General features: G+C 45.2%; 3 protein-coding genes across 5 annotated transcripts; 1 reads left to right on the top strand and 2 right to left on the bottom strand.

Annotated features, from left to right (window-relative positions):
* Positions 1 to 1778: 1778 nt before the first annotated feature.
* LOC110495640 (gap junction alpha-3 protein) lies at positions 1779 to 8902 on the bottom strand. 3 transcript variants are annotated; one of them, XM_036951951.1, is made up of 4 exons: positions 8669 to 8902; positions 7195 to 7257; positions 5908 to 6385; positions 1779 to 5791 (listed from the first exon to the last, which is right to left on the bottom strand). In XM_036951951.1, exons 3-4 carry the CDS (start codon positions 5974 to 5976, stop codon positions 4442 to 4444), a joined length of 1419 nt encoding a protein of 472 aa, XP_036807846.1. In that variant the 5' UTR covers positions 5977 to 6385; positions 7195 to 7257; positions 8669 to 8902; the 3' UTR covers positions 1779 to 4441. The 3 variants fall into 3 exon arrangements, with proteins under 3 accessions (XP_036807846.1, XP_021426652.2, XP_036807847.1); XM_021570977.2 differs by having other exon boundaries at positions 5908 to 5995; XM_036951952.1 differs by lacking the exons at positions 7195 to 7257; positions 8669 to 8902 and having other exon boundaries at positions 5908 to 7177.
* Positions 8903 to 9419: 517 nt separating this feature from the next.
* On the bottom strand, positions 9420 to 11276 carry LOC110495639 (gap junction beta-2 protein-like). The gene is made up of 2 exons (XM_036951984.1): positions 10704 to 11276; positions 9420 to 10237 (listed from the first exon to the last, which is right to left on the bottom strand). Exons 1-2 carry the CDS (start codon positions 11186 to 11188, stop codon positions 9874 to 9876), a joined length of 849 nt encoding a protein of 282 aa, XP_036807879.1. The 5' UTR covers positions 11189 to 11276; the 3' UTR covers positions 9420 to 9873.
* Positions 11277 to 22240: 10964 nt separating this feature from the next.
* Positions 22241 to 26987, top strand: LOC110495638 (histone deacetylase complex subunit SAP18). Its single transcript, XM_021570975.2, has 4 exons — positions 22241 to 22427; positions 22700 to 22809; positions 23221 to 23343; positions 26530 to 26987. The coding sequence occupies exons 1-4, from the start codon at positions 22356 to 22358 to the stop codon at positions 26693 to 26695; spliced, it is 471 nt and encodes a 156-aa protein (XP_021426650.1). The 5' UTR covers positions 22241 to 22355; the 3' UTR covers positions 26696 to 26987.
* Positions 26988 to 27288: the final 301 nt, after the last annotated feature.

Below are 27288 nucleotides of genomic sequence, written 5' to 3'. Positions count from 1 at the left end.
AGGCAGACCTGGCTCTCAAGAGAAGACAGGCTATGTGCACACCGCCCACAAAATGAGGTGGAAACTGAGCTGCACTTCCTAACCTCCTGCCCAATGTATGACCATATTAGAAACATATTTCCCTCAGATTACACAGATCCACAAAGAATTCGAAAATAAACCCGATGTTGATAAACTCCCATATCTACTGGGTGAAATACCACAGTGTGCCATCACAGCAGCAAGATTTGTGACCTGTCGGGTAGGGTAGCCTAGTGGTTAGAGCGTTGGACTAGTAACCGGAAGGTTGCGAGTTCAAACCCCCGAGCTGACAAGGTACAAATCTGTCGTTCTGCCCCTGAACAGGCAGTTAACCCACTGTTCCCAGGCCGTCATTGAAAATAAGAATTTGTTCTTAACTGACTTGCCTGGTTAAATAAAGGTAAAAAAAAAATTAAAAAAAAAGGGCAACCAGTGAAGAACAAACACCATTGTAAATACAACCCATATTTATGCTATTTATTTTCCCTTTTGTACTTTAACCATTTGTACATCGTTACAACACTGTATATATACAGTACATACTATGACATTTGTAATGTCTTTATTCTTTTGGAACTTCTGTGAGTGTAATGTTTACTGTTCATTTTTATTGTTTATTTCACTTTTGTATATTATCTACTTCACTTGCTGTTGCAATGTTAACATATGTTTCCCATGCCAATAAAGCCCCTTGAATTTAACTGAATTGAGAGGCAGGGGAGAGGGAGATGTGGGGGAGGGGAGGGGAGGTAAGTAGAGGGAGAGAGCACAGTATAGGGTGGGGTTTGGGGGTCAGAGTGAGAGTGAGAGAGGCGGGGGAGTGGGAGATGTGGAGGGAGGGGAGGTATGTAGCGGGAGAGAGCACACTACACGGTGGGGTTTGGGGGAGAGAGAGAGACAGGAAGAGTAGGAGAGATGTATGTAGAGCAAAGGAGGGAGAGCTAAGGATGGAATATGCTGTCTGTACTCTTCCAAGGACTAAGATCTTCCTCTCCTAGTCCAAGACTTGGCCCACTATCTTTTCTTCAATCCACCAAATTCACTCCAGACGTCCCCAATTCTCCAAGATTGTGATCCATTTCACCCCTACACTTCCCTCAGGCCCCTCCCCAAATTGTATTTTTTTTATCTCTGTGAATACTGAACCAGTAAGGGCTAAGTACTGAAAGTGACTGAGATATCTTGAATTTCACTATCACACCCAACTGTTCCCCATTGGTGTTGGTTACAGCCTGTCAGATAGGCTAGCTATAGTTACATGTTATAAAGGAAACTAAATTACATTTTGATGGATGTTCCTCATCACAGTGTGAAAACCGTGTGCCTGTGTGTCTTCCCAACCTCTCACTCCCTTCTCCTCTCTCCCCCACCCCTTCCTCTCCTCTCACTTCGTCTCTCCCTCCCTTCATACCCCCATGTCCTCAAAGAGCATAACTTTTTCTCTCTTTATGCATTGTGGGAAGCCAAAGTACTTATTTTATTTCACCAAACAAAACCCCCAGGCGACAAGTTAGATATGGTACAAAAAGTTTATTCATTAACAGTTTTGTAAACATTTGAGGTAAATTAACATTTACATCAACATGTTCTTACAAAAGTTCAGACGTAAGGCACTTCTCTTCATAGACAGTGATTTCACAATGGGGTATCTGGTCTGACCATGTCTAAATCTCCTTCCCTGCCTCACTGGCCAATGAAATCTCACTCCACGCCAGAGATTCCAAAAGTCCAACAAAATGTCAGTTTTCTGATGGGGGGGGGGGGGGGGGGTGCCTGACACAACAATGGAGTATAACTTTAACCTAGCCAAACACCTCTCCAGTATTTTTTCGACAAAAAAGTCAACAAAGATGCAATCTTTTTTTCAAAATCAACTTTTTTGTATTTGGTAATCTGGTAATTCTCTCATAAATAGAAATACTTTCTAAAATACTGAGACATCCTCTTTTTGAGATGTCCTTTGTTATTTGATCTTAGAACACCATTCTGTCTTAACTGTCCAGATCATTATCTACATGCTAAATTGTCAACTTTAAACAATCGAAATGACAAGGTTATAAACAGAAATTATGACTTAACAGAACCGTAACCTGTTTTCAACAACTCTTAACAGAGTTCTATTGGTGTCCATTTTAGATTTTCTCTCTTTGGTGGACAGCTGACCTGCTCTTCGTTTTTTTTGGATTACAATGTCACAGCTCGATCCCATCACCTGGTGGCTTTTTTTTAACATACTGTATGTGCATGGTATGTAAACGATTAGTGAGGCACTTAGATTCTGTGTGTGTGGCAACGCAACAAGCAGCAGACCTGATTCTCTAAGCATTTTAACACATCATACAACAGAACACAGCAACAGCCCATTCACAGTCTCGGTCTAAACCCTCTACTCCAAGATATACCCCAATGTAGAGTTTGCGTGTGTGTGTGTGTGTGTGTGTGTGTGTGTGTGTGTGTGTGTGTGTGTGTGTGTGTGTGTGTGAGAGAGAGAGAGAATAAAAGAAAGAGAGAAAAGAAAGGAAGGAAGGAAGGACGAGTGTGAGGGTAAGGGAGGGGGAGATAGAGAGAGAAATGGGAACAAACAGCCTATCTACATTGTTGAAATGTACTGTAAGAATCACAACTTTCTGTTCTTACTTTAAGTGGCAAAATTGAAGTGCCCCCTGCTTCTTGTTGCTTTATGGTAATAACCCCCATGTGGTGGTGGAATGATAACATATGATCTCATCATAACAAGGTCAAAGGTCAAGTGCTTGAGGGAGTCAGTAGTAGTGAGTTGTAGTTTCACAGTAACAGAATATGCCGTTGTTCAAAACATAAAGAGGTACAAAATGCAAAAGAGATTTGTCCAAAACATTGTTCGATAGCTATGATTTTTTCCTGAATGTTAGATGACAAAAATTAATTAATCTGGAGAGAGAAAAAACAGGAAGCTTAAAATAAATACAACTGCATGTTAAGAGCCATTTTCTGATTTAAAAAACTGGCAGGAGTTTAAGAAAATGATACGCAAATGCACATTCCTATTGATTTTGCTATTATGACTCAGTAACAAAGAAGAAATGTCATTGCCTTAAATAATACTCTGTATCTATCTATCTTCTAGCAATTCTATTGCCTACTCTCTCTAAGCACTATACTGAAACTTCCCATACTGACTACCAGTGGGGGCCTACAGTCTTAAATCTGCTGAATTTCTTTACGATGAGGACACACACGTCTTTAACACACTGCAAACACAAGCGTCAGTATGGGTTCTTTATAAGTCATAATTCTATATGTATAATATACCCTGTATGTACTATGTAATATATTTACATATATATATTATTTACCCTGATGTAACTGCCTAAATGTTGTTGTAGACATTGAAACAAGACTCTATAATATATCTATTGCGCACGCACACACGCACGCACACACACACACACACACACACACACACACACACACACACACACACACACACACACACACACACACACACACACACACACACACACACACAAGCCAAGCCTCAGGTTGGGATCGCGGTGGTAACATAGGTTGAAGCTTCACACTAGTATGGCTACACACGACAGTAACCGGTAGGACGTTACCTTATGCACTGGTATTAACCTGGTATTTACTGGTACATTACATATTATCAGAGGGTACTTCATTGTTAACTACCTGGTACCAAAATGTGCCTAGTCGTGTGTGATTAACATGTCATTTGTAAGTAAATAGCAAGTCATTTTGAATAAAGTGCCACCCAGGTACCCTATCCCTGTCTTTCTCCACTCCACCATACTGTCAGAGCGTCCCTCTCTTCATTCAGCTTAATAGGAAGGGTGAGTATGGAACAGACAGACGGCTAGCTACGAGGCAGACAGACAGACACCAGGAAGAGACAATAGGACACATCGGCTTCATCTTAAAGGGTCCATCACAAGAAAAGAAAAAAGAAAAGGGGGGAGAGAAAAAAATTAACGAAAGCGCAAACCCTCTTCTGATGTCTACCATCAAAGAATAAAGAAAACAGCAGAATTATATTCATCCGAAATGTTGCTAATGTCCCAAACTAGTTAGTCCAATATCTCTAATCCTTTCATGGCATCTGAGCTGCAAACAGTGAATGTGTGTGTTCCCTCTCCACACACGTGTTGGCACCTCATAACGTTGAAGCACTAAGCTATGCCTCACCGAATGCATCTCCAGATAACGCAACTTTTGTAGAGAGTAATGTCAGGAGCATCTCAACTCCAGAGCCCCCCCTCCCACATCGCCTCTGTATTTCACACAACATTTGACACCTGAGCCTCAAAGATATAAAATGTATAGAACCCAGAGGCGTTGGGGGTGCGGTGGTGGATAGGGGTCTGCATGTGTTTGTATGTGATTGTGTGAAGGTGTGTGAGAGTGTGTGTGTGTGTACGTGTTACACGGCAAGGTCGTCGGGCCGGGCTCGGACACTGCTGGTCTTGCTGGCCCTGCTCAGCCTGCGGGCGTCCGCCGCTATGAAAACGGGTGGCTCGTGCATCTCCACCTGGGTCACCGTGACATCATCAACGTGCGTCAGCGGCAGCGCCGCCTCTTCTTCCTGCTGCTGGTGCTCCTCACTCCTTCTCGATTCCCCCAGCGGGAGGGTGGAGGAGCGGGAGTCGGGGATAGGAGGGGCAGTGTCCGGTGGAGGGGGTGACTGCTCCTGATCAGAGGAGGTGTGGGAGGAGGAGGAGGGTGGCGGAGAAGGGGAGGAGGGAGGAGGAGGGTAGGAGGAGGACTTGGCAGCGTCCAGAGTCTGCAGCTCCATGGCCATGTTGGCCCAGTTCTGCTCCACGGACTGCTGCTGGCCACTGCCCTCGCCGCCGTATAAGGACGTGGGAGGAGCCTCCAGCAGGAAGTCTTCATGGAAAGGGTCCATCTTGAGTTCTGCCGCCGCTGCCTGCTGCTCGGATAAAGCGTCCGTGGCGTTTGCCTGCTCGTTGGGCAGGTACACCACGTTCACGCCACCGTACGTGGGCAGGCAGTTGAGGACCGGGTGGGCGATCCCCTCCTGGATCATGTTGGACTCCACCGCCTCGTCTCTGGCCAGGGGGAGCGCCATTCGGTCAGGTGCAAACTCGTTGCTGACCCCCTGCTTCACCTTCTTCCATCCCAGGTGGTATATCTCCAGCAGGTTGAGTAGCAGGGAGACGCAGGCTACCACCAGCATGAAGATGATGAAGATGGTCTTCTCTGTGGGACGTGAGATGAAGCAGTCAACCGTGTTGGGGCAGGGCCAGCGACCACACTTATACAGGGGGCTGAGCTGGAAGCCATACAGGAAGTACTGACCCAGGATGAAGCCCACTTCGAACAGCGTCTTGAAGATGATGTTGAACACGTATGTGCGCAGGAGAGCCCCCCGGATGCGGATTTTACCGTGCTCGTCTCTGATTGGGGGCTTCTCCTTTTTCCCTCCTCCTCCTCCGTTCCTGTACAGAGGGTCTCTCTCCTCCTGGTGCCGGCTGGCCTTCCGCTGCTCCTCCTCCTTCTCCCGGTGTTTCTCCTCCATGCGGACAATGTGCAGCACGTGTCCCAGGTAGATCAAGGTGGGCGTGGACACGAAGATAATCTGCAGCACCCAGAAGCGGATGTGCGAGATGGGGAAGGCTTCGTCGTAGCACACGTTCTCGCAACCGGGCTGCTGCGTGTTGCAGGTGAAGTCCGACTGCTCGTCTCCCCACACTTCCTCCGCAGCCGCCCCCAGGACCAGGATACGAAAGATGAAGAGGACTGTCAGCCACACCTGGACACAAGGGACATAACGCCACATAAGAGGGCATAAGGGGCTATATACCACAGGAATAAAAGGGTCAATCAATCAAATAACTGTATAAATGTATCAATCCATCAATCAGTCACCTTGCCAATCACGGTGGAGTGTTCTTGAGCGTTCTCCAGCAGCCGCCCCAGAAAGCTCCAGTCACCCATGCTTCACACGATTTCTAGCCTGGGGAGAGAGAGCACAGCCTGGGATGAGTAGCAACTGGGCGAGGCCTGGGTGGGGAGAGGCTGGGGGGGGAATGGCTGGGGGAGAGAGGTGGGGAACGGCTGGGAAAGAGAGAGGGGGAGAAGCTGGGGGAGAGAGGAGTGGAGAGGTTGGAGGAGAGGCAGGAGAGAGGTTGGAGGAGAGGCAGGAGAAAGGTTGGGTGAAGCAGGATAGAGGTGCAGCTAGAGATGTGGGGGAAAGCTGGAGATAGGTGGGAGCAACAGAGAGGGAATAGGGCTGTGTAGGCACCGACTGGGGATGAGAGGGAAGAGAGAGGTGGGGAGAGAACACACACAGAATGAGCGAGCATAGGCCAGGGAGAGCGGGAGCACAGGCATGGGTGAGTAACAACTGAGAGGGTAAGAAAACAGGAAAGGGAGGTGGGGAAATGAGAGAAGGGGACATGAGAGAAGAGGGGAATAAAAACTTTGAATGAAAATGTACAGGTTCAGAAACGAAAACAAACATTGGTGGAGTTGACCTCTGGTTTGAAGCCATAATATTACAAAAGATTACTTTCATATTATGCACACACATTGTATCCATCCTATGCACTTTCTGCTCCCGACATCACTCAGTGAAGTCACACAATCTCTCAGTCAAAGCCAATGCGTTTGGCACTGAAGGAGGCAGCAGGGTTGCATTTAGGAGGCGGCATGATTCCTTGTTCTACGTAAAGGATACATATCTGTTCTAATATATTTCTATCTGGAGGTTCTGTAATGTGGCATCCCACTCAGCACAGCCCAGAACAGCTGTGGAGACCACCGAACAACCACCCTCAGACACAGGATGGACGCCATCGAGTCAGTCATACGGGACTAACAAGCTGCCTTGATCACTTTCACTCTCGACCGGCCACACACTTCTCTAATACATTCTGTAATCACAGTACTGGAGACTGAGGTTAAACGTGCCAATAAAAAATCCTGAGCACCACCATTGTGCTTCTTACAGGCCTACTAGAATCATTAGCAGCAATTCAAAGGAAAGTTTTTCCCGGTGCTGACATTTTACAGTTGTATCAATTTCAAATCAGCTACAATTGAGAATCTAGTTCCCACGGCAACTTTTAAACACATTGCAAAGCAGACGAAAAAAGGACCAGATATCCAATGACACAAAAAAGCACCCAAAGTAGTGACAGACGGTGGACTTACTAAAATGTTGTTGTATTGTCAGTGATAAATCCATCAACTAGTGGTTCAAAAGAAATACAATACCTGGAAGCAAAAAACAAATCATATCAGTTATGAATTACAATTATAATGTCATTTAAATATGCTCACATTACCCAAATACCCTAATTAACCATTCTTTTGTATGCCTATTGTCCATGCAACTTACGATATAGACACTTCGGAGATGAGTGGAAAACTCAAATCTTTTTAAACTGGCTACAAGCCAACTGGCCACCAATAAAAATGTATCATGTCTTCAAAGTCAAAAACCTCCATTATCTTCCCCCAAAATGTATATTTCTCTGAAATAGGTGACTTGGGTGTTTCTAATTGGACAGACTACATGGAACCCTGAACCCTATGAATGCCACAGCATTGATAGACATATGTGTTTTGTTTTGAAAGGCAGATTTAATTGAGGAATGTATGCAATCCATCCATAGGCCTGTCTGTGTGTTGCTGGGCAAGCGGGTTACAATGGCTGGCCATCTGTGGCAGTCTGAATGAGTACATAACAGCCTGGGAGGAATGCTCGGATCATCAGAACACAGAACTGCTGATGAGGGGAAATTTTTGCCCCGGATCGACTGATATGCATTTACAGAGGGCTTTATATCACCAATGCATAGATACAACAACAACAAAACAACAGATCCCAGCTGCATTACTCTACCTGTTACAAACTCCTGTTTGGACAAACTTTGAAAACAAGGACCTATTTTCCCCATGTTAAAACACTGTCAAATCTATGATCACTATGATTACCACAGTATCCCAATCTATGATTGGTGTTGCATTGTTGCTGAATGTAGCCCATATCAGCTCAACTCAAATCACTGGCCTTCTACAGTTTAATGTTAATTTCAATAGATGACTCCATGGTCGTTATTCCTGGCCTAGCCTACTCAATAACGCGCTGGTATCAAAGTGGTGCAATACCCCTCTATAATGACAGTATGTGTCGAGCTGCACAGTATATGTGTTGATCCTTTTGAGGTTTTGATGAAATACCGTCTGTCACCTGTAACAATAGAGAAGCTGCCAGACACGCATTGTGCTCCTTGGCACTGGCTATTGACGGGGATCAGCGGCATTGTGTTCCAGCGGCCGTACCATTTAACTCTTTGACCACACTGACCCAAGTAATTTAAATATATTAACCTTAGGCAGTAGATATCCTAACAGAATACCTATTGATACACTAATTGATTGCAGGCTAAGTCAAGTCAACATCACTCGCATTGGAATTGGTGAGCGTAAAAGTGTCTCCTTGGCGTTCCCAAATAAGCATCAGGACAGGGTGCATGGATAGACTCCCCAAGCCTTGGCCACTTGAAGCAATCTCCGGTGGTCACTGAAGCTATCCAAATGAAAGGGTTGGAAAATCCTACAGACCTTCCCAGGTAGAAAGATCCCTCCCCTTCCCCCTCACTCCCCATCCCTGACAGCTTACCAATCTCCCTTGACAGCGGCCGGCAAACAACTTTTTCCCGGAAGCGTCGCGATCTGCGTTCTCTTATTTTCTCCCGCGGGGTTCGAGGCCAGGCGTGCGGGAGAGAAAGAGAGCGAACAAGAGAGAGAGAGAGAGACAGCGTGAGGGTGAGCAAAGCGATGCTAGTCTAAGGGCGCGTGTGGAACCTGGAGATTGGGTCCCGCAAAGCGCAGCGGCTGCGTCCGGTGCCCAACCATCGCTACTGTCACATTGTGTGACCATCCATGAGTGCACGCGTGGGGGAGGGTGGGGGCGGCGTCGCCCACCCGTCAACCCCCCGTCACCTCCCATCCCACCCTGCCACCCTGCTCTTCCGAAATTCCACACCAGGACTCCAAAATTGTGCATGGCGTCTCCGCGCGCAGGGGGGAAATGATGGCCTTGACTATGTTGGAGAGTAGGCATAAATGCATATAGATGAGTTATAGTACAGGACTGGATGTTCCTCTCCTATATTATCTGTACTATCTGAACATCTTCTTTGTGCACTTTGTATATTTTTTCTAGTACTCTATTTTACATTTATGCTATCTGAAAATAATATATATAATACATCACATCTCATGATTAAGTGCTGGGATGTGCTTCCTCAGGCCCACTAACACAACCACATGATTTACAAACATCTGACCACTCACCATCACCCAAATTGTGAAATGCAGCTCTGCTAAAATGTGTCTCAATGATCAGACAGTATATCAAATATCTAATGTTTTTATTTCAGCGTTTTTAAAACACACACATCCTCTGTAGGTCATTGCGTAAGCCTTTACTCATAGTCACACTCTACTGTGGTTCTGCGAATGCCATTGTCAGTGTATTTACAATGTTATCTCTTCATTACCAACATCACAATTCCATAGGAGCAATACTGTCTGTCTGTCTGTCTGTCTGTCTGTCTGTCTGTCTGTCTGTCTGTCTGTCTGTCTGTCTGTCTGTCTGTCTTTGCCTGTGAGTGGTCAGTGGCCATGTGTGAATACTGGCCACTAGATGGCGTAGTGACTCCAATGACTGAAGCGGGGAAGGAGATCTGTGCATGTCTGGAGTGGACTACACAGTGTTTACACATATTTATGATTCAGTGTGTTTGTGTGTGTACTGTAGGCTACTGATGTTTTGCACGTCTGTGTGTGCATATGTACGCTATGTCTATAGCTCCCCCGTCCTCACACCGCCTTGCTGCAGGTGGACCCAGACGAAGAGGACGACAACAACTTCTCATTCTTCTTGTTCTGCTGCGCAGTCTTGTCTTTGGAAGAGGTTGAGGAACAGTTTGCACCCTTCCCTTTCTGTTTCCCCCCTCTGCGCCGTGATGACGGGCACCAAGCGATAGCCTTGGCGACCAGGTAGGCCAGTTCGGCCATGTTGAGAGCCATACAGACGCAGGAGGAGGCGGCCATGAAAACGGTGAAGACAGTTTTTTCCGTGGGGCGGGAGACAAAGCAGTCCACCACGTTGGGACAGGGCCACTGGTCACACTGGACCAGCCTGGGCATCTGGAAGCCGTCGTACAACACGTACAGAGCATACCTGGAGAACGAAGGGGAAGATAAAGGCTTAGAACTACAGATGTAGCATCTTTATTTTTTGACAGTTTGCAACAGCGGGTAAAAAGTCCTACAGCAACAGGAAATGTGAATTATTATGTGGATTATAATTAATGGACAGTTTTGTAGGGGTTGATATATTTTTCGTAAAGGGAAAATCATGTCTGACATTTCAAAGTGGAAATTACAAACTTCAGAAGCCTTTTTAACCTCAAATACACTACAAGATTAGAACATTCTCCCGCAACAGGGTGATCAAATTAAGATCCTACACTTGTACATGGTGATGTCATGAATCTTGAGGAAGTGTATCGACATCTTATTCTTAAGCGTTTGTATGTAATGGAGGTGGTTCATTGAGCTACACTCAAGTAACTTGAGTGTAGCTCAATGCCTGCCTGAAATAAAGACTTGTTAGGCTTTGCTCAGTGAGCTAACACAGTACGTACATGAAGCCTCCCTCGAACAGCAGGCGGAAGACCAGACTACAGGCGTACGTCCACCACAGCGGCCCGGCGATTGGCAGCCTCCGCCTCCTCAGGCTCTCTAGCTCAGCCTCCTGGGCCGCCTGGGCCTTGTCGCTGCGGCAACGCCCCCCGACTGAACCCTGCTGCAGGACCTGGCGTTTGTCGCCGTGATTACGGTAGGCCACGTACATGGCGACGAGGAGAGCGGGCGTGGAGACGAAGACAAGCTGCAGACACCAGAGCCTGATGTGGGACACGGGGAAGAAGTGGTCGTAGCAGACGTTCTCGCAGCCCGGCTGCAGGGTGTTGCAGACAAAGTCACTCTGTTCGTCCCCCCAGACGCTTTCGGCCGCCAGGACCAGCACGGTGACACGGAAGATGAAGAGGACAGACAGCCACACCTTCCCCAGGCTGGTGGAGTGGCGGTTCACACCAGCCAGCTGGGCATACAGGGTCCCCCAGGTCATCTCTCCTGCTCCTCTGGCCCAGAACACACACCTCTACCCTGGGGAGAGACCAGAGGAGAGCGGGGGTGAGAGCTGGATCTAAGTAAGGAGAGTTGGAGGGAAGAGAGAGGAAGGAGGAAATAAGAAAACATTAGGTGCCTCCCGGGTGGCGCAGTGGTCTAGGGCACTGCATCACAGTGCTAGCTGTGCCACCAGAGACTCTGGGTTCGAGCCCAGGCCTAGCGTTGTCCGGGTTAGGGAGGGCTTGTCCTTGTCGGGTGCAGTGCACGCTAACCAGGTCACCAGGTGTATGGTGTTTCCTCCGACACATTGGTGCGGCTGGCTTCCAAGTTGGATACGCGCTGTGTTAAGAAGCAGTGCGGCTTGGTTGGGTTGTGTTTCGGAGGACGCATGGCTTTCGACCTTCGTCTCTCCCGAGCCCGTACGGGAGTTGTAGCAATGAGACAAGATAGTAATTACTAACAATTGGATACCACAAAATTGGGGAGAAAAAGGGGTAAAATAAAAATAATAAAAATAATAAAAAACATTAGGTACAGGGTCCCCAAGCTCATCGTTCCTCTGCTGCCCAGGAACAATCTCTCTACTCTAGGGAGAGAGGAGAGGAGAAGGGGGGTGAAAGTTGAGGTTAAAAAAATAAATAGAGAGGGAGGGAGGAGAATAAGAATGAGATGAGAGGAGGAAGTATAGAGATGAGAGGAGGAGGAGAGAGAGACAGAGAAAGAGAACTGAATACAGCTGCTTGGCTAGAACATTTCTAATGTACTCTTAGAAAAAAGGGGTTATTTGTCTTTCCCCATAAGAGAACAGTTTTTGGTTCCAGGTAGAACCCTTTTTGGTTCCAGGTCAAACCCGTTTCTCCTATGGGGACAGTCGAAGAACCCTTTTAGGTTCCCCCTAAGAGTGTACAGCTGAGCTATATAGCCATACTAAGTTTTTATAACTGCACGTTACATTCACCTCTCGAAGACACACAATATTCACATCAATGGGGTTTACATGCTATAGTAATAAAATATCAAGAAGTTGAAGTGTTGTTTTTTTATTCACTTCATAAGGTGTTTTTAAAGTGACTGAGATTCAATGTGTACTGAAAACCCCTATATAAAATACATCTATTATTATTACGATAGGTCAATTCAAAACATTGTGCATGAAATTATTATTTTCAACCCCACAATACTTTCATCATGTGATAACAAAAATACATTTTACATAACACGTCTCCAAAGTTTTTGAAATGTTTCATCTGATGAAATAAACAGAGAAAAAGAAGTCAGCTGACAGAGAACAGAACAACACATCAGCCTGTCCTCACCTTTTCTCTCCTGAGTGTCAGGGAGGCTCCATGTACCCCCACTTTCGGCTGCTTGGTTCACTCTGCCATAGTCAGATCCAACAGAGCTCCAGGGAGAGGCCGTCTAGGGTGAGACGCTGACTAGAACTGATGTGCTCTGAGCGCTCTCAGAGACGCACCTGAACTTGTGGATTCACCTACGTGACGTCAGTTTCGGTGCAGAGCTGAAATCTGGAGCGACAACAAGTGCAGTTTGAGTGAGTCTTGAGCGGATGTTCATATGTATAAGAAACACAGCCATAGATGTTGTGCTGATCTGCACCCTTCTCTGCTTCACTCAAATATATTTATGTGTGTGTGTGTGTGTATATATATACTGACTGAGGAGGAGTTCATTCAGTCAGTTTATCAAAAGAGGTTTTGTTTTGCTTTCTTGTGGTTCTAACCAAACAGCGAATCCCACATTGGGTGATTATACTTTTTTTTGGGTGTGTGGATGCACAAACCAGGTCTTGATGTCTTTACACTCAAATGTGGTCAAAATGTTGACCTCAGGGAATGTTTAACACACTCTGAATTTTTTGCTAAAATAGACTTAAACACTCCACAAAACACATCTCAGTTCACTGGTCATGATGGCAACACCCACCCTTAGCATGCGCTCCAGCAGGTGTATCTCACTGATCATCCCTAAAGCCAACACCTCATTTGGCCGCCATTCCTTCCAGTTCTCTGCTGCCTGTGACTGGAACGAATTGCAAAAATCGCTGAAGTTGGAGACTTTTATCTCCCTCACCAACTTTAAACATCTGCTATCTGAGCAGCTAACCGATCGCTGCAGCTGTACATAGTCCATCGGTAAATAGCCCACCCAATTTACCTACCTCATCCCCATACTGTTTTTATTTATTTACTTGTCTGCTCTTTTGCACACCTGTATCTCTACCTGCACATCATCATCTGATCATTTATCACTCCAGTGTTAATCTGCTAAATTGTAATAATTCACTCCTATGACCTATTTATTGCCTACCTCCTCATGCCTTTTGCACACAATGTATATAGACTCTTTTTTTCTACTGTGCTATTGACTTGTTTATTGTTTACTCCATGTGTAACTCTGTGTTGTTGTCTGTTCACACTGCTATGCTTTATCTTGGCCATGTCGCAGTTGTAAATTAGAATTTGTTCTCAACTAGCCTACCCCATCCCACCCCCATCCAGGTGCTTGCAAGATCCAGTTTATTCATGCACCTTGGTTGAACTGCATTGTAGCAGTGTACAGTATTCCATCCCAAACACTCCCCTTCTGTCTGAATGGCTCAGTGGACGAAGTGAAACACTTTCCTTTCTATTCATCTCTCTGTTCCCTACTCTGTTCTTCCCTCCCTTCATCCCTCACTACCAAACTGCTCCCACCAGATTGGGTTTCCCTAATCACCCCCATCCTGCCCCACCAGGATAACAGCAGGGCACAGTGAGGACACACACACACACACACACACACACACACACACACACACACACACACACACACACACACACACACACACACACACGTACACACACACACGGTTGTCTCCTATTTCTTGGGGATTGGGGGCGGATGCCCAATGGTAGATTGGGTGTGGACAGAGCAGAGGAGCTGAAGGGTGGGCACTGGTCACAAACCCTGGTGAGGGCAGAGGAAGGAGGGGGTACAGGGCTCGATAGGGCTGAGGTGGGGTGGGTAGTGAGTACAGGCATGGCTTTGTGTGGCTCTTTTTGGCGACAACAACAGTTCTGTTTACCAACGAGGTGAGTTGACACTGGGGTCTGGTGCTGCATGACAAGAGACACAACCAGAGTGATGATAACTGGTAATGTCCTCCTCAGCCAGATGTGATTTGCTCATCTGAGAAAGTGTGTGTATTATTTTGACTGTGTATACCGTATTGAGACAGTGAGTGTGTGTTGTATTGAGACATTGAGTGTGTATTGTATTGAGACTGTGAGTGTGTACCATATTGAGACTGTGAGTGTGTATTGTATTGAGACAGTGAGTGTGTATTGTAGTGAGACTGTGAGTGTGTATTGTATTGAGACTGTGAGTGTGTATTGTATTGAGACTGTGAGTGTGTATTGTAGTGATACTGTGAGTGTGTATTGTATTGAGACTGTGAGTGTGTATTGTATTGAGACTGTGAGTGTGTATTGTATTGAGACAGTGAGTGTGTATTGTAGTGAGACTGTGAGTGTGTATTGTAGTGAGACTGTGAGTGTGTATTGTAGTGAGACTGTGAGTGTGTATCGTATTGAGACAGTGAGTGTGTATTGTATTGAGACAGTGAGTGTGTATTGTATTGAGACAGTGAGTGTGTATTGTATTGAGACTGTGAGTGTGTATTGTCGTGAGACTGTGAGTGTGTATTGTAGTGAGACTGTGAGTGTGTATTGTATTGAGACAGTGAGTGTGTATTGTAGTGAGACTGTGAGTGTGTATTGTAGTGAGACTGTGAGTGTGTATTGTATTGAGACAGTGAGTGTGTATTGTATTGAGACTGTGAGTGTGTATCGTATTGAGACAGTGAGTGTGTATTGTAGTGAGACAGTGAGTGTGTATTGTAGTGAGACTGTGAGTGTGTATTGTATTGAGACCGTGAGTGTGTATTGTATTGAGACAGTGAGTGTGTATTGTATTGAGACAGTGAGTGTGTATTGTATTGAGACTGTGAGTGTGTATCGTATTGAGACAGTGAGTGTGTATTGTAGTGAGACAGTGAGTGTGTATTGTAGTGAGACTGTGAGTGTGTATTGTATTGAGACAGTGAGTGTGTATTGTATTGAGACAGTGAGTGTGTATTGTATTGAGACAGTGAGTGTGTAGTGTAGTGAGACTGTGACTGTGTAGTGTAGTGAGACTGTGAGTGTGTAGTGTAGTGAGACTGTGACTGTGTAGTGTAGTGAGACTGTGAGTGTGTGTGTGTCTCTGCACATGTGCATGAGAAGCAGCACATTCCATGCACATGTAACAAGGGCTGCATAGCTGTCTGATTTTGGAACTTCGTCAGATCAGTTAGATCCAATCTGAGCTTTCACCCTGTGGAGAGCGCTATCTATATTTCTATGGCATGTTTTTGTGTAACAGGAAGATTAATATGCATATTCATTTTTGGACCGCTGCTATCTGTCCAGTGATCCTGCCGACCCAGGGTCTGAGGAGCTGCTTGGCGTAGCAGCCAGCCTATCAAAATAGCTGGGTTTTCTTGAGGGCTTGAAGGCAGCACGCGACGCTGTTAGCCATTGTGGCTGGGACCGCAGCTTGTCCTGGGCTTGTGGCTGTCTAGATATCTGCTGTTTGTTGTTTTCAATCTTCCCTGCGACCTGCCCTGTCTGGAACTGCGAGGAGTTACAGCGTAACCTGTGTTGCAACCATGACAAAAACCAAAGCGGGCAGGAGTACCTTTGAGGACAGTGGTGTCTCTCTATCACAGGGGAAGGATCTTTTAACGAAGAAAAAGAGTTCTACAAGCAGTTGTCACAAAAACAACAAAATAGCTTCAAGTATTTTGTCCAAATACTGGTGGAGTCAACTAATAAAAGAATGGACGACCTGACCAGAGAGGTCCAGGACCTGAAGAACAATTGGCAGTTCTCCCAGGGTCAGCTCGATGACTTTAAACATGAGAACGGAAACATGACTGCATTCTGTAAGTCATTGAGAGAGAGGACATTAATTCTGTATGTGAATCCATGATAACAATGACGGAAAAATCTGATTATCTCGAGGGACAATCAATGCAGAACAACATGGCTGTGGACGGAATTGCAGAATCTCCACATGAGATAGTGGTCAAGATCCTGAGATTCAAGGACAAGGTAGCTGTTCTGGAAAGAGCCAAGAACTTAAGAGGAATGTATATCTTCCTCATCTAGAACTATCCGGAAGCTGTGCTCCAGAAGAGGAAAGAACTTATCCCAGCCATAAAAGCTGCCAGAGCGCATGGGGACATTTCTTACATCTGCTATGACAGGCCCATTTTTCCATCGTCCCTCCCAAAAGCCCGGAAGGGATGAGAGAGCCAAGCCTATGGGTTCGTAGCTTCAACCCTGCAGCACACACACACACACACACACACACACACACACACACACACACACACACACACACACTTAATGTGTTGAAAATTCCAAATTGTTTGGATAGTCAACTTACACACAGCCCTGAAACACACACTTACTCCACCAGACATGGCACCAGGGGTCTTTTCACAGTCCCCAAATCCAGAACACGTTCAAGAAAGCGTACAGTATTATATAGAGCCCTTATTGCATGGACTCATATTGCTCAACTGAAAAAACAGATAAAGCAACACCTTACGGCACAACGTCTCTCCCCTATTTGACCTAGAAAGTTTGCGTGTTTGTATTGATATGTAGGCGATGTGTGCCATTTTTAAATTGATGTAGTTCTGTTCTTGTCTATTAATGTTGTGTATTATGTCATGGTTCATGTTCTGTGTGGACCTCAGGAAGAGGAGCTGCTGCTTCCGCAACAGCTAATGGGGATCCTAATAAATGACCAAATACCAAAGATGTTGAGGAAGTGAGGTATGCTCATTATAGCCAAATGTCTCCTCTCTGTCGTATCACTCCCATCTCTGCCCCCACTAAGCTGATGTTGGCGGCCAGTGATGACAGTAATGTGTCCATTACATTAGATGTCTTCAGGTGAGCAGAGAGATGAGGCATTTTAGCCATAATACCCTATGTATTGCTGCTCCATACAGGAGGAGGAGGCAGCAGTCAGCCACTCACAGTCCAGAGGAAGGCCAAATTCACAGTGACTCGCACACACACACACACACACACACACATGCATGCACACATGTCCAGAACCCGGGAAGCACACATTAAAATGACCAAATTACCTTCAAAATCAGCCTACAGTATACACTTTCAAAAAGAGACTCTGAAGTGTCTACCTCCTCTCTCCATCCCCTCTTTTCACATCAGTCAGTCACCTTGTTACCAGATTCAGGTACAGGAGCTACAGTAAATGTATCTGTTCTCTCTGAGGCAGAATCAACACCAGCAGGGTTACAAGGCCCCATTGTGTCCATCTGAAAAGAGGGGTTTATACATTACAACTAAACGCATAGAGCATAGAGGGATTCGGGGGGAATGAGAGAAAATGGACAGAGGAAACAATCCCTTTTTAGAGAGGAGATGGAGGGGGGGTCATTGATCGTAATCCGGTTATTGCGGAAAATAAAGAATTGATATCAGTGTCTCGAGAGGGCTCTAAAACACACTGTTATGGGAGAGAGAGACAGAGAGAGACAGAGAAACAGAGAGAGAGAGAGAGAGAAAGAGAGAGAGAGAGAGAGAGAGAGAGAAAGAGAGAGAGAGAGAGAGATGGAGGGGTGGAGAGAGAGAGATACAGAAAGACAGAGAGATAGGGATGGAGAGAGAGAAACAGAGAGAGAGAGAGAGAGAGAGAGAGAGAGAGAGAAAGAGAGAGAGAGAGAGAGAGAGAGAGAGTGAGAGAGAGAGAGAGAGAGAGAGAGAGAGAAAGAAACAGAGAGAGAGAGAGAGAGAGAGAGAGAAAGAGAGCGAGAGAGAGAGAGATGGAGGGGTGGAGAGAGAGAGATACAGAAAGACAGGGAGAGAGAGAAAGATAGAGAAAGCGAGAGAGAGAGAGAGAGAGAGAGGTGGAGAGAAAGAGAGAGCGAAAGCAAGAGAGAGAGAGAGAGAGAGAAGAAAAGAAGAAGAATGAAAAGAGAGAGAGAGAGTGGCGGATAGATTCTTTGAAGTGGATCCATGAGAATTCTGGTGCGGGGCTGCGAGGGGATGGGCCTGGTCAGGGTAAAATGGATGTGATTGTTAGTGAGAGTAGACCCTGGTCATCCAGCCAGCAGCAGAACAGAGGAGGCCAGTGTGAGGGCTCTCTCAGCGGGAAGGATAGACAGTGGGAGACAGAGGCTCTAGCTGCATGTGACTAAACAGTAGGTCTCGGCCGTGTAGGTGGACAATTACCATTGATCCCGGCCAAGTTAGTTGTGATAGATGAGGTTGGAACGTGCTTGACTCTAGTTTCTTCAATACACAGCAATTTGAATACTGATAAACAGTATCAAAGGGTAATCTCATAGTTGTCTTTAGTTGTCTTAAAAGGCCAGAAGTCACTTGATGGAGTTGGGTTGACTCAATTCATTTCAAGGCAAAACACATTTGATATACAGCTGTATTGTGTAACTCCTGATGAGGGAGGTTTGGGCTGATCTGAGAACAGAGGTCAGAGGTGATCTACGACTGGACGGTCCCACTCCTGCTGGCATGCCGCACACACAAGCATGCACATGCACACACTTGCACGAGCGCACGCACACAGATGTCCAGGCCAGAGGCTCAAACAATGGGGCTTGCAATGCAGACCCAACTGCAAACCCATCATGTATATTCAGTACATTTACACACTCACTAAGTCAGTACAGTATGTGGAGATAAGCAGAGGCATACGTAGACACGCGCACAACTACAATCACACATAGAAATTCACACACGATCTGCATTGATAGATAGCCTATACACGCACTACATTGCCCAGTCTGTCTGGTATGCTTTTTCGACTACTGTTTTTTGACATGCACTGTCCACACTCCATCAGACAAATCAATTTAATCATTATGTCAGATTTGAGCTACACCTCAATTGCTGGAAAATGATTATTTCTTAATTAACACAAATGATCATGACAAATGTGGGGTTTCAATAGTGGCTTCTTTCCTCGACACAGATGGTCGCCTTTTTCTGTATTATTTCTTACATTGTTAGCCCAGAAAATCTCAAGTGTTATTACCTACAACCAGGAAGAACTATTGGATATAAAGCAATGTCAACTTACCAACATTACGACCAGGAATACGTCTTTCCCAAAGTGAATCCTTTGTTCGGACCTCCACCCTGGACATGGGATCTTATCCCAGAGGCCGACGCAAAACAACGTGGTCGCCGCAGGAGAGGCAGACTGAGCGGCCTACTGGTCTCAGAAAGCGAGCACACCATCCACCGCTTCCGAGCATATTACTCACCAATGTCCAATCTCTACACAACAAGGTGAATGAAATTAGGGCACGAGTTGCCTTCTAGAGAGACATCAGAGATTGTAACATTCTCTGTTTCACGGAAACATGGCTCACTCTGGATATGTCGTCAGAGTCGGTACAGCCACCCGGTTTCTTCATGCATCGGGCCGACAGAAACAAACATCTCTCTGGTAAGAAGAAGGGTATGCCTTATGATTAACGACTCATGGTGTAATAACAACAACATACAGGAACTCAAGTCCTTTTGTTCACCTGACCTAGAATTCCTTACACTAAATGCCGACTGCATTATCTACCAAGAGAATTCTCTTTGATTATAGTCACAGCAGTGTATATCCCCCCCAAGCAGATACCTCGTTGGCCCTGAAAGAACTTCACTGGACTCTATGTAAACTGGATACCATACATCCTGAGGCTGCATTTATTGTAGCTGGGGATTTTAACAAAGCTAACCTCAGAACAAGACTTCCTAAATTCTATCAGCATATTGTGGCCAACGTGAGTAAAACATTTAAACGTGTTAACTCTCGCAAGGCTGCCGGCCCAGACGGCATCCCTAGCCGCGTCCTCAGAACATGCGCAGACCAGCTGGCTGGTGTGTTTACGGACATAGTCAATCAATCCCTATCTCAGTCTGTTGTCCCCACATGCTTCAAGATGGCCACCATTGTTCCTGTTTCCAAGAAAGCGAAGGTAACTGAACTAAATGACTATCGCCCCGTTGCACTCACTTCTGTCATCATGAAGTGCTTTGAGAGACTAGTCAAGGATCATATCACCTCCACCCTACCTGATACCCTAGACCCACTCCAATTTGCTTACCGCCCCAATAGGTCCACAGATGATGCAATCGCCATCACACTGCACACTGCCCTATCCCATCTGGACAAGAGGAATACCTATGTAAGAATGCTGTTTATTGACTACAGCTCAACATTTAACACCATGGTACCCTCCAAAATCATCTCTAAGCTCGAGGCCCTGGGTCTCAACCCCGCCCTGTGCAATTGGGTCCTGGACTTTCTGACGGGCCGCCCCCCAGGTGGCGAAGGTAGGAAACAACATCTCCACCCCGCTGATCCTCAACACTGGGGCCCCACAAGGGTGTGTTCTCAGCCCTCTTCTGTACTCCAAGTTCACCCATGACTGCGTGGCCATGCACGCCTCCAACTCAATCATCAAGTTTGCAGACGGCACTACAGTGGTAGGCCTGATTACCAACAACGACAAGACGGCCTACAGGGAGGAGGTGAAGAGTCTCAGAGTGTAGTGTCAGGAAAACAACCTCTCACTCAATGTCAACAAAACAAAGTAGATGATTGTGGACTTCAGGAAACAGCAGAGGGAGCACCCCCCCCCCCCCCCCCATCCACATCGAAGGGACAGTGGTGGAGAAAGTGGAAAGTTTTAAGTTTCTCTGCGTACACATCATGGACAAACTGAAATGGTCCACCCACACAGACAGCGTGATGAACCTCAGGAGGCTGAAGAAATTTGGCTTGTCACCTAAAACACTCACAAACTTTTACAGATGCACAATCGAGAACATCCTGTCGGGCTGTATCACCGCCTGGTATGGCAACTGCACCGCCCTCAACCACAAGGCTCTCCGGAGGGTAGTGTGGTCTGCACAACGCATCACTGGGGGCAAACCACCTGCCCTCCAGGACACCTACAGTACCCAAAGTCACAGGAAGGCCAAAAAGATCATCAAGGACAACAACCACCTGAGCCACTTTCTGTTCACTCTTCTATCATCCAGAAGGCGAGGTCAGTACAGGTCACTTTAATAATGTTTACATATCCTACATTACTCATCTCATATGTATATATTGTATTCTATACCTTTACCTATCTTGCCTATGCTGTATGGCCATCGCTCATCCATATATTTACATGTACATATTCTATTCATCCCTTTACATTTGTGTGTATAAGGTAGTTGTTGTGAATGTATTAGATTACTTGTTAGATATTACTGCATTGTCGGAACTAGAAGCACAAGCATTTCGCTACACTTGCATTAACAGCTGCTAACCATGTGTACGTGACAAATAAAATTCTAATTGATTTGATTTGACATGAACTGGGAAGTGAACAAAATATTCTCAGTAGACATCCACTTACAGTATTTTAACCTTATTGAGAGGAGATTTAGAATATGTATATGCACCACTGTCCCATAAGAGGGGTACATTGAGGTTGACATTTAAAATGGTTAAGGGTTAAGGTTATGGTTAGGTACAGGTTATGGTTAGGGTAAGGGTAAAGGTAAGGGTAGGGGTTAAGGTTCCCGAGTGGCGCAGCGGTCTAAGGCACTGCATCTCAGTGCTAGAGGCGTCACTACAGACTCTGGTTTGATTCCAGGCTGTATCACGAATGGCCGTGATTAGGAGTTCTATAGAGCGGCGCACATTTGGCCCAGCGTCGTCCGGGGATAGGGTTTTGCCAGGGTAGGCCGTCATTGTAAATAATAATTTGTTCTTAACTGACTTGCCTAGTTAAATAATATCATTGTCTACCGCCACCTGTTGGGAGGAAACTAGAAATACAATCATTCACTTGAGAACTATCTTTAATTAGATGTTTATAAAAAGCTAACTGGAATCTATTCGTATATGTTTTTTATAAGGCAATCGTTAAAGTTTTAGAAAGTTTTTGCGCACCTTTCGTACGTCATCATGATGGAAAAGCGGAAGCGGAAACAACTATTTGGCACAGTGTTTGCAAATCTTCTGGTGTGAGCATCAACGTCAATTAATTAACTTCTTTACTCCCTAAAATGGCTCTTGAATCAAGAATCACACAAGAAGAGATTCGAAAAATCCCCGAAAAGCCTATCGACCGAGAAAAGGTAAGCTATAAGCGTTTTATCTTCGCTTGGTTTGTGAGACAGCAATTCGTTAACGTAACGTTAGCTAGCATTAACGAGCCTGCTGTGCTAGCAAACGCCGCTGCACTGCTTGAACTGTGCAACTGACTCACACTTAACTCAACTAATTGGTTGTAGTTCTGTAAGTGGCTATACGGGCATTTCATATTTTTTCCTGCTACCACATTTTCTAGGAGACTAGCCACGTGCCTGTCTAACCAGATAACTAACGTTAACTGTTTGTGTGTCTATAGACGTGTCCTCTTCTGCTGCGGGTATTTACGACCAACGGTGGCAGGCATCACAGAGGGGACGAATTCGCACGAGGACAAGTCCCTTCAAGTGAGCTGCAAATCTACACATGGTAAGAATATATAAATGGTTGGCTGCACCTAGGGTCTAGAGCGTTGGGCCAGTAATCCAAAGATTGCTAGATCGAATCCCCAAGAAGACAAGGAAATAATCTGTAGTTTGCCCCTGAACAAGGCAGTTAACCCACTGTTCCTAGACCGTAATTGTAAATTAGAATTTGTTCTTAACTGACGTACCTAGATAAATAAAGATTTTTAAAAAATGTGATAGCCAGTGCCACAATACCTTTGAGCTAATATTCTATAAGAGGTGTATGAACTCAAGGAGTAAAAAATGTGGTACTGACATTCTGCTCTGCCCAAGTTGAGCACTGGTGGTAGTGTTGTGTGTATTATACAGGGTACCATGGCTACATAATTTATCACCACAATAATCAAAACTATGTTGTGTCCTTCTCCTGAAGGATGGATGCCTCGCTAAAAGAGCTGACCAGCCTTGTGAAGGAGGTGTACCCTGAAGCTCGGAAGAAAGGAACACACTTTGGTTTCGCCATCGTTTATCCTGAGCCCAAAAGAAATGGCTACAGGTTAGTATATTACTCTCCGGCCCTAGCTTAAAGGTAGAGTCAGCGATATGACAGAGGCACAAAGTAAACAGTAGTGGGTCAGTTTTGGCAACAACTAAGAGCGTTGAAGCGCAAGTCTCAACTTCTCTGCTGTTTTGGTCCCATGGCTATCACGCTGTGTCAGCGTGATGTGAACCCATTCACATCTGCAGATACTGTGAGAGCGAAGTTTTGCATCTTGCACATCTCAATATCTGTGGTGCTGCTGGCAATGTCATATCGTTGGGTCTACCTTCAGGGCAACTGGGCTGTTGTAAATTGAAGTCACGCTGTGCTCTATAATCTTGGACACAGGGTGTGCACGGTTTTGTTCCAGTCCAGTGCTAACACACCAGGGTTTCTGTTAGGAAAATGTGGCGGTGGACAACGTGACCGGGAAGATTTGAGAATGTGTCCATATGGCAGAGGCTGGTGATCTCGTTTTAGTAGACTTTTAAATTCAATTATATTTTAATTTACATTTTTATGATTAACCACTTCACAATGATTTTGAGAAACAAAACCGTTATTGAAATGAAACTGGTCCAAGAACATGAGTATCTGAAAATATAACTAGCAGGCAGAACGATAGAAATGGTAGGATAAATTGTAAGCTTCCCCAACTTGATACTCACGAGCTGCCTATGAAGCCTTTATAAAATAATTGCCTCCACGTTTCCATGGTCGGATTTTGCCTATAGGCTACTTTGAAGCAAGGTAAGACATGTCTCATAATATTAAATCAAATATTCAGGTTTCAAACAATTAAGTATTTAAAAAACAAAATACATACTGCCTCCAGCTCACATTGTAAAGTGGTGGATGTCACGCTGATAGCTTGTTGGCCTGCACTTTCATAGTGAATGGGAGGCGTGCTTCAATTACCAGTTGAGAAATAAAAATGGTAGCTCTCTTTAATCGTGTACCAAAACTGTTAACATGCAATTGCATTTAGAAATTGTTGTGCATTGAATGGGCTGATAAATCACATGTTTTACTCCAGCAGTAACCAGTTGAGCTGCAGGAGAAATCCCGCTTAAAATAGGCTGTGTATGCATGTGTGATAGTTGTATTGGATAAGTAAGATACACAATGAATAACAAATACACACAGGACAACTTGAATTCCACTAAATTATTCAAATGAACCTATAGACTGATAAGCATCTCAGTCAAATGTATTTCCATCCACTGGTCTTAACATCAATGATTAAAAAGTAATATTTTGCAACTGGATTTGACATTTTTTTTTGGCTGGCAACATTTATTTATTGGCTTCATTTTTTTTTCTAGCTAAAAGCTGGCATTAGCTGGCTACTGGAACTCTGTAACACACCTGACTTAATTAAAGTGAGACTCAGCGACATGTTGTCACGAGCAGCAGGATGAACCGCAGGTTTTTCAGATGAGTGCAGTGCAAGACGTTGCACTGGCAAAAAAATATCTGCGTAGGTGCACTTCATGCCACTGCATTACTGACTTATTCTAAAATGGATTCAACATCCCATAATGATATAGAAAATCAGGTTTTATTTGTTTATTTGAAAAAAAGAGGAAAAATATGTGTATATACTTTACAGAAGTATTCAGACCCTTTACTCAGTACTAGGTTGAAGCACCTATGGCAGCGACTACAGCATCAAGTCTTCTTGGGTATGATGCTACAAGCTTGGCACACCTGTATTTGGGGCGTTTCTCCCATTCTTCTCTGCAGATCCTCTTAAGCTCCGTCAGGTTGTATGGGGAGCGTCACTGCACAATTATTCACAGGTCTCTCCAGAGATGTTCGATCAAGTTCAAGTCCGGAATCTGGCTGGGCCACTCAAGTACATTCATAGACTCATAGACTCCAATGCAGTCACTCCTGCATTGTCTAGGCTGTGTGCTACGGGTCGTTGTCCTTTTGGAAGGTGAACCTTCGCCCCAGTCTGAGGTCGTGTGCTTTGGAGCAGGTTTTCATCAAGGATCTCTCTGTACTTTGCTCCGTTCATCTTTCCCTTAATCCTGACAAGTCTCCCAGTCCCTGCTGCTGAAAAACAACCCCACAGCATGATGCTGCCAAGTTTCCTCCAGATGTGAGTCTTGGCATTCAGGCCAAAGAGTTCAATCTTTGTTTCATCAGACCAGAATCTTATTTCTCATGGTGTGATAGTCCTTTAGGTGCCTTTTGGGAAACTCCAAGTGGACTGTCATGTGCTTTTTTACTGCGTGGCGGCTTCCGTCTGGCCATTCTACTATAAAGGCCTGATTGGTGGAGTGCTGCAGATGGGTGATTTTCTGGAAGGTTCTCCCATCTCCACAGAGGAACTCTGGAGCTCTGTCGGTGACCATCGGGTTCTTGGTCACCTCCCTAACCAAGGCCCTTCTCCCCCAATTTCTCTGTTTGACCGGGAGGCCAGCTCAAGGAAGAGTCTTGGTGGTTCCAAACTTATTTCATTTAATAATGATGGAGGCCACTGTGTTCTTGGCTATCTTCAATGCTGCAGAAATGTTTGATACCCTTCCCCAGATCTGTGCCTCGACACAATCCTGTCTCGGAGCTCTACGGACAATTCCTTTCGAGCTGGTTTGGTTTTTGCTCTGACATGCACTGTCAACTGTGGGACATTTTTATATAGACAGGTGTGCCTTTCCAAATCATGTGCAATCAATTGATTTTACCACAGGTGGACGCCAATCAAGTTGTAAAATCTCAAGGATGATCAATAGGAACAGGATGCACCTGAGCTCAATTTCAAGGCTCATAGCAAATGATCTGAATACTTATGTAAATAGGGGATTTAAAAAAAAATGTTTTAAAAAAATAGCAAAAATCTTTTTAAAAAACAACTTGTTTTCGCTTTGTCATTATGGGGTTTTGTGTGTTGATTGATTGAAAACAATTAATTTAATACATTTTAGAATAAGGCTGTAACATATAAACATTTTTGAGAATGTCAAGGAGTCTGAATACATTCTGAATGCTCTGTAGTTGTTGCGGAAGTCGGCCTGACATTGCTGTTTGCTTTGTGCATTGCTGACTACCTTAAATCAACAGCTTGGTGGTCAGTGGATTAGGTAAATCGTCTGTTTGCCTTTTTAAAAGTATTTAAACATGGCCTCAGTTGTTTGATTGGATGATGTCATTATGAAAGTACTGTTGTCTCACCCACGGTCTCTATGGTTACAGAGTGAAAGACATCGGCAACACTGTGTCAGGCAGGAAGGGGGAAAATGACTCCATGACGCTACAGTCGCAGCGCTTCCAGATAGGAGACTACCTGGACATAGCCATCACACCACCCAACAGAGCCCCCCCACTTAACCCACGCATGGGCATGGGGAGGCCCTTCTGAACGCATCCACACCTGAACATAATAACCATCATATCACAAAACCCAAACCCACCTCTAAACATACATAAAGCCTTTCTGATCACACTGACTGACTCTTACCATCTCTCAGGAGACTACCGTGACTTTCAATAGGGCCATCCTTCAGATTTCACTGTCCCCCACATACATGCTTTTTTGGGGGCCTTTTTATTTTCTGATAGATCATACTTATCAGACATGCATGTTCATTTTTTACCCTCTTGTCTCCCATCTTGGATAATGTGAAATAAAGTTGCCGTCTTTCGTCTTAAAACAATTTCTGTCATTCCTTTTTATAACAATACCAGCAGAAAGAGTGTTTGTGTAGTGCCTTGTCTGGTGTAGTTGGGGTTGTTGCAATGTCATAATGGTTCCTATAGGGGGCAGCATTAATACACAAATACCGTTAACCCAGTCTAGACCCCTTCCCACTAGAACAGAGGAAGCCATCTGGGGCCTTGTTTCCTTTCATCCCAGCTCATCTGTTTCCAAAGGCTTCTCTTGGAATGTTTCTTTTTTTTTCAATATACTTTTTGTCCCCCCCCCCCCCCCCCCCCCCCCCCCCCCCCCCCCCC

The sequence above is a fragment of the Oncorhynchus mykiss genome, chromosome 18 (genome assembly GCF_013265735.2).
Source record: "Oncorhynchus mykiss isolate Arlee chromosome 18, USDA_OmykA_1.1, whole genome shotgun sequence".
In the NCBI taxonomy this organism is placed as follows: Eukaryota; Metazoa; Chordata; class Actinopteri; order Salmoniformes; family Salmonidae; genus Oncorhynchus; species Oncorhynchus mykiss.
Note: the sequence above shows the minus strand (reverse complement) of the source record. Positions and strands in the feature narration are given on the sequence as shown.

Bases quoted from the DNA above. Each gene is read 5' to 3' on its own strand.
- LOC110495640 (XM_036951951.1), bottom strand. From the start codon at position 5,976: ATGGGTGACTGGAGCTTTCTGGGGCGGCTGCTGGAGAACGCTCAAGAA. The intron at 5,792-5,907 runs GTGACTGATTGA...CCTTGTGTCCAG, and splicing joins ACTCCACCGTGATTGGCAAG to GTGTGGCTGACAGTCCTCTT.
- LOC110495639 (XM_036951984.1), bottom strand. From the start codon at position 11,188: ATGACCTGGGGGACCCTGTATGCCCAGCTGGCTGGTGTGAACCGCCAC. The intron at 10,238-10,703 runs GTACGTACTGTG...TTCGTTCTCCAG, and splicing joins CTGTTCGAGGGAGGCTTCAT to GTATGCTCTGTACGTGTTGT.
- LOC110495638 (XM_021570975.2), top strand. From the start codon at position 22,356: ATGGCTCTTGAATCAAGAATCACACAAGAAGAGATTCGAAAAATCCCC. The intron at 22,810-23,220 runs GTAAGAATATAT...CTTCTCCTGAAG, and splicing joins GAGCTGCAAATCTACACATG to GATGGATGCCTCGCTAAAAG. The intron at 23,344-26,529 runs GTTAGTATATTA...CTATGGTTACAG, and splicing joins CCCAAAAGAAATGGCTACAG to AGTGAAAGACATCGGCAACA.